The following is a 12,563-nucleotide window of genomic DNA, read 5'->3' on the forward strand; positions in this document are numbered from 1 at the left end:
AGAGCAGTTTGTTTTTTTATTTTTTTAGATGGAGTCTCGTTCTGTCTGTTACCCAGGCTGGAATGCAGTGGCACAGTCTCAGCTCACTGCAACCTCTGCCTCCTGTATTTAAGCTGTTCTCCTGCGTCAGCCTCCCCAGTAGCTGGGATTACAGGCACATACCATCACGCTCAGCTAATTTTTGTATTTTCAGTAGAGATGAAGTTTTGCCATGTTGACCAGGCTGGTCTCAAACTCCTGACCTCAAGTGATCCACCTGCCTTGGCCTCCCAAAGTGCTGGGATTACAGGCATGAGCCATGGTGCCAGCCTACAGTAACTGGTTATAATGGTGCTCAGATCGTCACACTTCTATGAGGTGACCCGATGGGTTTTGATACAGCCCAGGCATCATGAAGAACTCTACTGCTTCCATGCTTACGTTGCATAATTCTGTCTTAAACTACAATCAGATGTTTCTCTAAGGATTCCTGATTGTTTTTAAAGGAACATTTTATTTAGTGACCTCAGTCTGGATTCTAGAGAAGACTCACTACTGCGTTGACCTTTGTGTATAGGGGTTTTTTTCCTCCAATGGACAGAATCAGATCATACTTGTTTCTTTAAACACCATATTTTTCTAATGTGCTGGAGACAGCTGGCAGATTTTGGCTGGAGAAGGTAACGTGGAAACTGCTGAACAGAAGCATCTGATCAAATCTTTTTTATTTCCCACTGCTTAGTAATGACCTTGACTCACTACAGTCTCTTGGAAATAAAGATTCATTCTGTCTAATGCCAAAGTTGATTAAAGTAAAAAATGGGGTACATTACATACAATATTTTAAATTACGTCAAAATTTTTCATCACCACCCACCCAGGCTTACATTTCGATGGGATCCTAGGAGTATTTGGAATTTTCCAGAGAAGTGGCCTGTGTCTGTGGACACGTGTCTGCATATTGGTCTTGGTGTTGCAGAGCTGACTGGGGCCTTGGAAGGGTAGACACTGCAGGGAATGGGGGCTTCTCCAGGGTCACTAACTTGGGTCTAAAAAGATTGGAAATAGGAAATGTCCCCTCTCCACTGGCTGAAACTTGAGACAATAAGAGAGAGCAGGTTTCTGGTTTGTTTGCTTGGAATTTTCCCTTGGTTTTTTCCCCTCAGATTTCCTATAGGTATTCAGGAATATAAGGTGCACGGGCTGTTTGGACAATCCAGGTGAGAAGGAGTCCTAGAAGGGTACAAGGTCTGTTTTAAATAATGTTATTGTTTTGTATCATGTTGAGGGGCAGGGTCATGCACTATGTGCAGCTGACTCTGGTTATGCACAGTGGCTATGTTCTATAAAGTCACCACAAACACTGAATTAGCAAATCCTGAGCCATTACTCCTAGGGAATTACTGGGTGAGGTTCCTGCAAGCCTCCAGTCACATTGTCGTGGATTGATTGCCACATAACCTTGTTTTATGTGTGTTTCTGTTTAAAGACACCTTATTTGATACATGTTGCCGATTCATTAACAATGCGCTCATGGCCAACAGCACTGCAATTCATACCTGAGCAAAGCTTCTCTGACACTTATTTTCTCCGTAAGGCACATCACAACCTTCTTGCACTTAGAACACTAGATAGCTCTTCAGCATGACAGCTGGGGGCTGTTGTAAGCAGGGAAATCACCAACAAAAAGCTTGTTTACCTTCTGTGAGCTGAGCATCACCTGGCCGAACCTCAGTCGGAAACCTGCGTGTGGGGTAACTCAAAGTGTACACGGTTCTGTCCCCGAAGGACTGCAGAAGTACCAAGGGGATTGATTTTGGGGTACAAATAAATTTGGTCGAGTAGGTGAATTCACAAATATGAATCTGCAAATAATGAGGACCGACTATATCAATAATTTGATTCATATTTGTGTGTGTACGCAGTTTATAAGTGTGTGTGTGTGTGTGTGTGTGTGTGTGTGTGTGTGTGGTTTACGGCAGATCAATTTCCAGGTACCTGTGTTCCAGAAAAACTGGAAAGGGCCAGGAGACTTGGAATGAGAAGGCTGTGTGTTGTGAAAATACAGACAGAAGTGTTAACCTGGGCTTGAGGAGAGTCTGACTGCAAGCCTGTCACCGGGCTGCCTCTGTACCCCCTTCACTCACGGTACTCCACAACAACCTGTTTTCACCCTGGGACGCCTCGGGATCCTAAGATGAATCCTAAACTTCCAGAAGCCCTGTTCTCTTAGGTCCAAACTCGCGTTAGTCTTACCCATATGGCATTTGAATTTACCAAAAACAAGGAAGCCCAACTCCATGACCCTTCTGTTTGCCAAAACATTCAGTGATCAATTCCCAATTCCTTCTCTTCCTACTAACATGAAAACTGACTTTTTAAAAAAGCCCACAAAACTCTTAATTATGAGACAGAGAAGAACCCCATTGTGACGCTTTCGTGCCAGTGCAGGAAGCATGAGGAGGAACTTGAGGCTCTTCCAGCAGTGTCCTGGTGATTCACTCTGCAAGCTCGCCAGGCGGGCTGCTGGTCTGGGCCGCCCTGAGCTGGATGTTGGACATGTCAGTCATGGGTGGTGTGTCTGGGCTGCCTGCTCTTCCCTGGCCGCTGACCTGTCTCTTGTCTCCCACAGGCAAGGCCCTGGTAGCTGTGGACATCGGCAACAGCACGGCCCCCCGGCGCTGTACCTGCACGTCCGGGTACCACTGGAGCCAGGACTGCGAGTGCTGCCGCCGCAACACCGAGTGTGCACCAGGCCTGGGCGCCCAGCACCCGTGTACGGGTTGGATGTGTGTGTCTGTCGGCTCTTGCTGAGCCATGCAAAGCCAGCTTTGAGACAGTTTTAATCACAGCAGCAAGAACGCTCCAGGGTGCTAGGCAGCTTTGGAGGAACCTGGGGGGTGGGGGGTGGGGCTGATTTTCCAGAAGATGCAGGCCCAGGCAAGACCTGAGAATGAATCCCCAGCTTAGGTTCTTCAAAGGGACTGTGGGTAAAATGCCCACGTGCTCTGGCCACGGCCGTGGGGTGCTGGGGCTCCTCCATCTGTGGAAACCTGGGATCCCCACTTAGGAGCCAACAGGATAGAGCCGGGGCCATTGGACTTTTTAAAAAATGTACAGCCATTAGAATTTCAGAAAAACCATCCATCTCCCACCCCAGCACATTTTAAAGTTGACATCTTTAAATTTTTATTGCAAGTTTAAAGATTTGACGCTGAGCGTGGTGGCTCACACCCGTAATCCCAGCACTTTGGGAGGTTGAGACGGGTGGATCACAAAGCCGGGAGTTCAAGACCAGCCTGGCCAAGATAGTGAAACCCCGTCTCTACTAAACACAGAAAAATTTGCTGGGCTCAGTGGTGCGCTCCTGTAATCCCAGCACTCGGGAGGTTGAGGCAGGACAATTGCTTGAACCCAGGTGGCAGAGGTTGCAGTGAGCCGAGATGGTGCCACTGCACTCCAGCCTGGGTGACAGAATGAGACTCCATCTCAAAAAAAAAGAATTGATAGGGTCCTAGTTACCAGGGAACTATAACTGGGACAACACTGAAGAAATGAATTCAGTGGAATCTAAACATCATGGCCATTTGATGTCCACCATGATTCATTATTAAATAAGCAAATCATATTTAACTATTGGACAGTTTACATAGTTCCTTTCTCTCCTTTGATTTCCTATCCATTCCACCTTCCCCACAGAATTTTATCCTGATATATTTTTTATGCTTGGAGGGGTTTTACTAATCACCTTTTCAGGTTCCTTTACATATTTGAATATGCACCTATTGAAAAATATGTATGTATTTGAAATCTGAGTTTTTAAAAATTTACTTTGACTCAGGGTTAAAAACATTTCTCCTGGACCAAGTTGTCACTACATTTATTATCACACAATTGGTCAAAAATGAATATATCCTATTTTGCTATATTATAATCATAAAAGTAAAAACTTCTGACCTCCATGAGTGAGATTTTTTTCCAATCCACATATTTGTGACTATTACTTATTGCTAACATGCACCAGCATTCAACATCAATTCTGTTTCTACTTTTTGTGTATATATATATATATATATATGCTGAAAAATTTGTTCACATAGATAACTGAATGGCTAAAGAAATACTTTTGTTACAGATATGTCTTCAATTTTTTTCAGTACCTTCTGATTTATGTGTCCAAGCTCACCTACTGATGTGATATCAGAAGTTATTTTTAATAATCTATCAGTTGAGAATTCAATTGTCTTCTTCAATTTGTTGAAAGTAAAGAAATAGAAATTGTTTTGACTTGAAAAAGTATTTCTTAAAGTCATTTGCTTTCCCGACTTCTAGGAAGTATAACAAAAGCAGTTTTTTCTAAGACTTAGCAAATGATTATTTATAATTGTTAATCATTCCCTTCGAAGTACCTGGTTTTAACTCAAAATCTTGGACAGGGCTGGGAGAATTAAAATATTATTCATTTCTTTTTTTTTTTCTTTTTTTAAATATTATTCATGTCAATTCATATCAAGGAAAATGTCCATCACAGAGTCTGAGACAGTCAATCTTTATTATCAAATGCATTGACTAAACCAGATGTGCTTTCTCTTAGAAAAAGTCTGACTTGATTTTTTTAATTGTTAAAATAGATCTCCCTATCACAGCCAACTCCCTCTGAATTCTGATTCTAAAATAAAAGAGGCCTGGAGCCTTTCCTCCAGGTTTTCACCAGCATGTCACATCAGAGGTTCTGATAGACATTCTGTCTGCCTTGCACCTTTAGAAATAGGTTCATTTTCGGACAAAATAGGCAGAAGGTAGAGGGGAAGGGGTAGATGAATGGAAATTTCACTGCTACCCCACCCTGAGGTATATTTGAATTCAGAACCACTCAGCCTGATCCCAGCTGCCCCATTTCTGCTGTCCTCCTTTTGCCCTTAATAGAGAGCGAAAGGTGGGAGCTGTGCCATCACCAGCGCCTCTGTTGGTCACTTTGTTCAGCATCTCAGAGGTTTGGTAGCATAGCAGCATTTGGGGTGCGTGTGAAGTATATCTTTTGTAAAGTGAGAAAAGTGTGATTATGAAAGGGAGCAAGGAAAGGAGCCTGCAGGATGTTTCTGGCAGATCAGTGTTACTAAGAGTCCTATGGAAGTCAAGCTATGGAAATTAACGCCCTTAACCCTTGGTATGCCTGTTAGCCCCCCCCCACATTTGATTTTGAGAGCTTCTTACAACTCTAGATTGTGATTATCTTTTAAAAAGCTATCCAAATTAATGTGAGTTATTAGATGTTAACTGGGCTCTTCTTAATAAGGATTTAAGACAAATCAAATTGCCAGATGAAAGAGCAGGTACTCTACTTAGCCAGCCAAATTGCAGAAATCAAGAACATGCTTCCTACTTGACTTTGGACAAAGAAAATTTAATTCCTTATGTTAGCGTTTTGTTCATGAAAGTAAATCACAGAAGTGCTACTAATTTTAGGAGTAATTTGTGGTTTGGGCATCAGCCAGTTGCCTGATGATGATATCACATAGTAGCCAATGTTCTTCATGGGACTTACCAAAGGGTCATCATGTGTGGATTGCAGTGGAGGTAACAGGCACAGGAAACCTGACATTTTATTTTGACAGTGTAGTTCATGAGGAATATGAGAGTCAAGTCAGTTTACTAACCAGGATCAGCTTCTGCTTTCAACACTGTCCATTAAGGAAGGGGTCCAACATCCATTGCACCACTGTGTTTATTAGTAAAGTTTTATTGGAACACACCCTCATCTCTTGTTTTTAATGTATTGTTGGACTGCTTTCATGCAGAGACCATAGGCCTGCAAAGCCTAAGATACTTACTCTATGACCCTTTATAGAAAATGTTTGATACCAACCCTTGGTTGCAGGGAAAGAGACCTGCAGGGCTTTTCCTCCTTTTTTTTTTTTTTTTTTTTTTTTTTTTTTTTTGAGATGGCATTTCACTCTTGTTACCCAGACTGAAGTGTAATGGCACAATCTCCGCTCATCGAAACCTCCGCCCTCCTGGGTTCAAGTGATTCTCCTGCCTCAGCCTGAGCCTCCCAAGTTGCTGGGACTATAGGCACATGCCACCACGCCCAGCTAATTCTTTTTGTATTTTTAGTACAGACAGGGTTTCACTATGTTAGCCAGGATGTTGTCGATCTCCTGACCTTGTGATCCAACTGCCTCAGCCTCCCAAAGTGCTGGGATTACAGGGATGAGCCACTGCACCCGGCCCCCTCCTCTTCTTTTTTTAACTGACAAAACTTTGTTGACACTCTAATACTTGGACTGAAGAGATTAAGCTCATCAGAAGAGGTCAGGACAATGAGTTTCCCTTCAAAGCAGTGACGGGTCTGCCATTCCCTGCAGACAAAGCCTGGGCTAGCTGGCAGGTGTGTGGGGGAAAGCACGAGGCAGACAGAGGAGCAGTCAACACCAGCTCCCAGACTAGGAAAAAAAAGTGTTGGTGACCAGAGAAGTGACTCCAAACAACAGAAGGTCAGGACCAGAGCTAGCCTGGCCTGGACATCACATACCAATGTTAGTGGCCTGACACTGAGCCGGTTCCATAACTCACTGCTGGGGTCAGAACTGCTTCGCGGGCCCGAGCCTGTGGGAGCTGAAGGAATTAGACACAGGGGTCTCCTGGATGATCTCTAAGTGACCTCGTTTGTTTTTGTGTGTTCTTTCTGGGTTTTCTTTTTTTCACAGTGCAGGTCAACAAGGACACAGTGTGCAAACCTTGCCTCGCAGGCTACTTCTCAGACGCCTTTTCCTCCACGGACAAATGCAGACCCTGGACCAAGTAAGTGACAGCCAAGGAGTCAGAAGAGATGGTTGGGTTTTCAACAACTCAACCTCCACTGTCTCCTCTGAGTTGAAAACAGACGGATTCTGTTGGGTTAGGCTTCCTCTTGAAGCCAGGTTCAAAATGGAAAAAGTCTGTCAATTCAGCATGGGGAAAATAAACCAGTCAAACTCATTCTTTAGCCCTATGTGTGACAGGAACTTCATGTGACTTTTTAGATTTGGTAACCCATGACTTATGGGTGGAGCTTTTTCTAACCTTGTTTGTTGAAATGATTTAGAATGCTTTATTATCATTCAGGGGTCACTCCTACTTTTTCTGACTTCCCAGCATCACTGATACATACATCCAGATATTTGTGTATGTACATATAGAAGCCTCCTGTTTGTATAAATGTTTGCATGCTGCAAACGTCTTGGGTGTTTTTTTTTTTTTTTTTTTATATAATATATTCTGAAACAGGCCAGGCACAGTGGATCATGCCTATAATCTCAGCACTCTGGGAGGCCAAGGCAGGCAGATCACGAGGTCAGGAAATTGAGATCATCATGGCTAACACGGTGAAACCTCATCTCTACTAAAAATACAAAAAATTAGCCAGGTTTGGTGCCACGTGTCTGTAGTCCCAGGTACTAGGGAGGCTGAGGCAGAGAATTTGCTTGAACCCGGGAAATGGAGGTTGCAGTGAGCCGAGATCATGCCATTGCACTCCAGCCTGGGCAACAAGAGCAAAACGTCTCCAAAATATATATACATATATATCCTGAAGCTTTTTCTATATCAGTTCACCAGTTCATTAGATCTTCATGGCTTTTCACAGCTATGTAATATTTCATTGTAGAGGTGTATCATAAGTTATTTAATAAGTTCTTTATTGATAGTCACTTAGATTGTTACCAGTCTTTTACAGTAATACATAATTTTATAATGAAGTATCTCAGATATGTATGATTCCTCACGTATTTGAGTATATCTACAGCGGAATTCATGGGTCCTTTCATCGCATGCGTCTTGCTGATTACTTTTAATCAATGTAATGATTCCATCAGTTCCCTGTATATTCCTTATTAAATGTTTATTTTCTGCTGGGCATGGTAGTACATGCCTGTAATCCCAGCTACTCAGGAGGCTGAGGTGGGAGGATTGCTTGAGTCCAGAAGTTTGAGAGCAGCCTGGACAACACAGCCTGGACAAGACCCTATCTCACATTTTTAAACAATGAAAATTGAAATATATAAATAAATGTTTATTTTCTGATTCACTTATCCAGATTTTATGTTCAAGAGGATTTTCTGTGTTTTTCAAAAGAGAAATCAGCAAAAGTGTATCACTTAGCTATGTAGTTGAAGCTATTGGAATATTATTTTTTATTTTTCTTGAGACATGATCTTGCCCTGTTGCCAAGGCTGAAGTACAGTCGTACAAACATGGTTCACTGCAGCCTCAACCTCCTGGGCTCAAACAATCCTCCCGCCATTGCCTCCTCAGTAGCTGAGACCACAGGCATGTATATCACACCCAGCTAATTTTTCAATTTTTGATAGAGACAGGGTCTCATCATGTTGCCCAGGCTAGTATCAAATTCCTGGGCTAAAGCAATCCTCTTGCCTCAGCCTCCCAAAGTGCTACAATGACAGACCTGAGGCACTGTGCATAGCCAGAATATTGTTTTCTGAAGACTCTGCTCTGCTCCTTTGCTGACCATGCTCTCAGAGTAGCTGTCAGAAAACACGGGCAGTGTTTGCTTTTGTTTACTTGTTTGTCCCCCGTTGTGATGTCTTCCCTGTGGACAGGGAGGCACTGGGGACTCAAACGTCAGTGGAAGGCACTGGGGACTCAAACGTCCAAGAAGGCATGGATTCCTCCCCTGAAGGAGCTGGCAATCTGGGAGAGTCTTGCATTTGTTCACTTTTTTAAAAAAGAAGCATATAAAACCAAAGCACATAACTACCTTTTCCCCCACAGCTGTACCATGCTTGGAAAGAAAGTAGAACATCATGGGACAGAGAAATCCGATGTGATTTGCAGTTCTTCTCTGCCATTCAGAAAACCACCAAATGGTATGTTTAAAAAGAGCCTGTTGGTTGATAGATGTGCCTGGGGTAGTCAACTTGATTAGATCCCTCCCAGAAGGCACCTGGATCTGGAGGGGTCATCTCCCCCGGTATTTCATCCTGCACATGGTCAGCGTGATACCCCATTTTAATCAGTATTTTAATTCCAGGTATACTCTTTCCTTGATAATTTCCTATGCTGGATCTGGGATAGCTAACAATGTATTAATATACATAAAAAAATAGAGCTGCAAACATAAATTAAAATGCTCAGACTTGGTGGGATGATGGTGGTCACAGTGAGGGTGTCTATGAGGAGATTTTGGTCATCTCCGAAAACTGTTAGGATCTAGCTATCATCTATGGGACACATTGTAGATTAAATTAATCTTAAGTAGAGTTTCAGATTGCCATAAAGTTGATCGTGGAGGCTGGTTACTTGGTGAGCAGGACAGTGTGGAGGTGTGGGTGCAGCTATTGGAAGAGACTGCTTAAGTGGCAAGGAGACCTTTCTGATGAGGAAAAAGAACATAGGCCACAGAATAACTGGGTTAACAGGCTTTGACAAAGAAATTAGGGGTTTAGGCTTGACATTTGGGGAAATAGGAAGACCTTAGAGCATTCTGGATGTGGAGTTACACCATCAGAGCAGACTTTTTAAATGACCACTTGGCAGATAACATTAAAAATAACTGAAGGAATAAGTTATTTTAAAAAAGAGAAGGAGAGGAAAAGTAGGAGTCCAGGAAACCAGATCAAGTAAATCAAGAGTTTTTAACACAAGGATTCTAGCAACGAAGTAATCAAGGAGGGCTGAAGAAGACGGTTGGGTCCACATGGTGTGGTGGATGAAAATTACCGAAATATTTCATAGGATGGCTGTAGTTCTGTTCTCATTACCGCCAAACCCCTGGTGCCCTGCGGCTATTAGGAAAGACACAGAAGGAGCTCCTTTTGTTTGCAGAGTCATCTGGGGATAGTGAAGGGTTCTGAAGCTTAGCCAAAATGAGAGTGGGTGGCATGGTGAGCATAATTAGAGTTGTTCTAAGGTAGAAATATCATAATGGCATGGGCTGGCCTCCCATAGAGTGAAACTGGACTGAATGGGGCTGGCTGACACTGTGGATTTTACCCTTCAGAATGTGAGTGCTTGTGGACAAAGGGCAGCCAGGGGTAGGGACTTTCACTTCTGTCATCCTAGATCAACATCCTTGACTCTGAGGTTTGATTTACTGGGTTTTGTTTTTTTTTTAACTGCATAAAATTAAAGAATCTTTAATACCATATTTCTCATTTTCTTCCAATACAGAACCCCAGGTTTTCTTGCCGGGTTTAATAATTCTGCTTCTCTTCGCATCTGTGGCCCTAGTGGCTGCCATCATCTTTGGTGTTTACTATAGGAAAAAAGGGAAAGCACTCACAGGTATTGTGTCTATGGTGGTTTTTGCAAATTAATCTTAAAAGAGATACATTTCTAGGTAAATGCTTTGAAAGATGTGTAGATTGTCCACTTGCTGCCTGTGGTGATCTGCTTAAACTAAAGCAAAACATGTTTTATCATTCTCTGCAAAAAGAAACCAAGCTCCAAAAACCTTAAAAAGCTAATATTCCACCAGTTGTATATAAGGGAACAGAATATTCTGGCATTCAGGAAACTGATGATTTGTAAGCTCCGTGTTTAAGTTGCATAGACCACACAGCATCACGCATACAGGATCTTGCATTTGTCTTAGAACACATCAATTTTTAATGCACAAATTTAAAGTATATATAAAATATTTAGATGATCAGTAGGGGGGATCATCTAAATATGACTGACTGGAGTGTTACTTTGAAATAAGAACCTCGGCCAAGTGCAGTGGCTCACACCTGTCATCCCAGCACTTTGGGAGGCCAAAGCGGGTGGATCACCTGAGGTCAGGAGTTCAAGACCAGCCTAGCCAACATGGTGAAACCCCATCTCTACTAAAAATACAGAATTAGCCAGGCATGATGGCATATGCCTGTAATCCCAGCTACTTGAGAGGCTGAGGTAGAAGAATCACTTGAACTCAGGAGGCAGAGGTTGTGGTGAGCCATGATCTCGCTAGTGGTACTCAAACCTGGGCAACAAGAGCCAAACTCCATCTCAAAAAAAGAAAAAAAAAGGGCCAGCGCGGTGACTCACACCTGTAATCCCAGTACTTTGGGAGGCCAAGACTGGAGGATCATGAGGTTAAGAGATCGAGATCATCTGGCCAACATGGTGAAACCCCATCTCTGCAAATACAAAAATTAGCTGGGTGTGGTGGTGCGTGCTTGTAGTCCCAGTTACTTGGGAGGCTGAGGCAGGAGAATCACTTGAACCTGGGAGGTGGAGGTTGCAGTGAGCCGAGATCATGCCACTGCACTTCAGCCTGGTGACAGAACGAGACTCTGTCTCAGAAAAAGTCTCAGATTATGAAAATAAGTTATGTTGAATAAAATTTGGGTGCTTATTCTTAGAATGGACAGTCAAGTCTTACCCTGTTTCTTGAGAATCATTTTTCCATGCAAATTTGTTAGTGTCTTTAAACATCACGTCATGTTTAACTTTTAGACTACAAAGCTAAGAATGCGTAATTTTTACGGGAGGATTCAAGGCTTCACTAGATTTCCTAAGAATATCTCTTAATCCTTTAATATTCAAGTCACTCTCTTTGACTTGACTATTAAAAACCTGCTGTTTCACCATCCTTTTCCATTTTCAGTTGCTCGCTTATTTATTTACTTACTCATTTGTTTATTTTTTAGACAGAATCTTGGTATATTGCCCAGGCTGGAGTGCAGTGGCACAATCTCGACTCACTCAGCCTCTGCCTCCCAGGTTTAAGTGATTCTCCTGTCTCAGCCTCCCGAATAGCTGGGATTACAGGCATTTGCCACCACGCCTGGCTAATTTTTGTATTTTTAGTAGAAGTGGGGTTTCACCATATTGGCAAGGCTGGTCTTGATGATCTGGCCTCAGATGATCCACTGGCTTCTGCCTCCCAAAGTGCTGGGATTACATGAGCCACTGCATCCAGCCCAATTGCTTTCTTGTTTATATGACCCTCCTTTGCCTTGCTGTGATTTGATGAGTTCTCCCATATCACACCCTTGGACTTCATGAGACCCTGCATATATAGCTACTTCTCTTACCATTAATTACATTGCAAATGGAACACTAATCAGATAAGACTAATTAAAGAGAAAACATGGGGATTACAGATGCCAGTGTTAAGCATTGAGCAATGTTTGAGTGGTGACTATTTTATGTTGTTATCAAGACAGAGTCTTGCTTTGTCACTCAGGCTGGAGTGCAGTGGCACAATCTCAGCTCACTGCAACCTCTGCCTTCCGGGTTCAAGTGATTTTCCTGCCTCAGCCTCCTGAATAGCTGGAATTACAAACATGTGCCACCACACCTGGCTAATTTTTGTATTTTTAGTAGAGAAGGGGGTTCACCATGTTGGTCAGGCTGGCCTTGAACTCCTGACATCGTGATCCACCCTCCTCGGCCTCCCAAAGTGCTGGGATTACAGGCGTGAGCCACAGGGCATGACCCTAACTTTAGTCTTTATAGTGAGCACAACAACATAAAATGTTCATTAGAAATGGGATGAAATGCCGGGCGCGGTGGCTCAAGCCTGTAATCCCAGCACTTTGGGAGGCCGAGGCGGGTGGATCACGAGGTCAAGAGATCGAGACCATCCTGGTCAACATGGT

General features: G+C 43.0%; 1 protein-coding gene across 1 annotated transcript in view; it reads left to right on the plus strand.

Annotated features, from left to right (window-relative positions):
- Positions 1-12,563, plus strand: part of TNFRSF11A (TNF receptor superfamily member 11a) — a 59,428-nt gene that overhangs the window by 26,681 nt on the left and 20,184 nt on the right. The window contains exons 4-7 of the mRNA XM_017528863.2: positions 2,612-2,755; positions 6,687-6,780; positions 8,749-8,843; positions 10,147-10,260. Of these exons, the coding sequence (XP_017384352.1) occupies positions 2,612-2,755; positions 6,687-6,780; positions 8,749-8,843; positions 10,147-10,260 (447 nt within the window). The remainder of the gene's footprint in view (positions 1-2,611; positions 2,756-6,686; positions 6,781-8,748; positions 8,844-10,146; positions 10,261-12,563) is intronic.

The sequence above is a fragment of the Cebus imitator genome, unplaced genomic scaffold (genome assembly GCF_001604975.1).
Source record: "Cebus imitator isolate Cc_AM_T3 unplaced genomic scaffold, Cebus_imitator-1.0 Scaffold55, whole genome shotgun sequence".
Taxonomy (NCBI): domain Eukaryota; kingdom Metazoa; phylum Chordata; class Mammalia; order Primates; family Cebidae; genus Cebus; species Cebus imitator.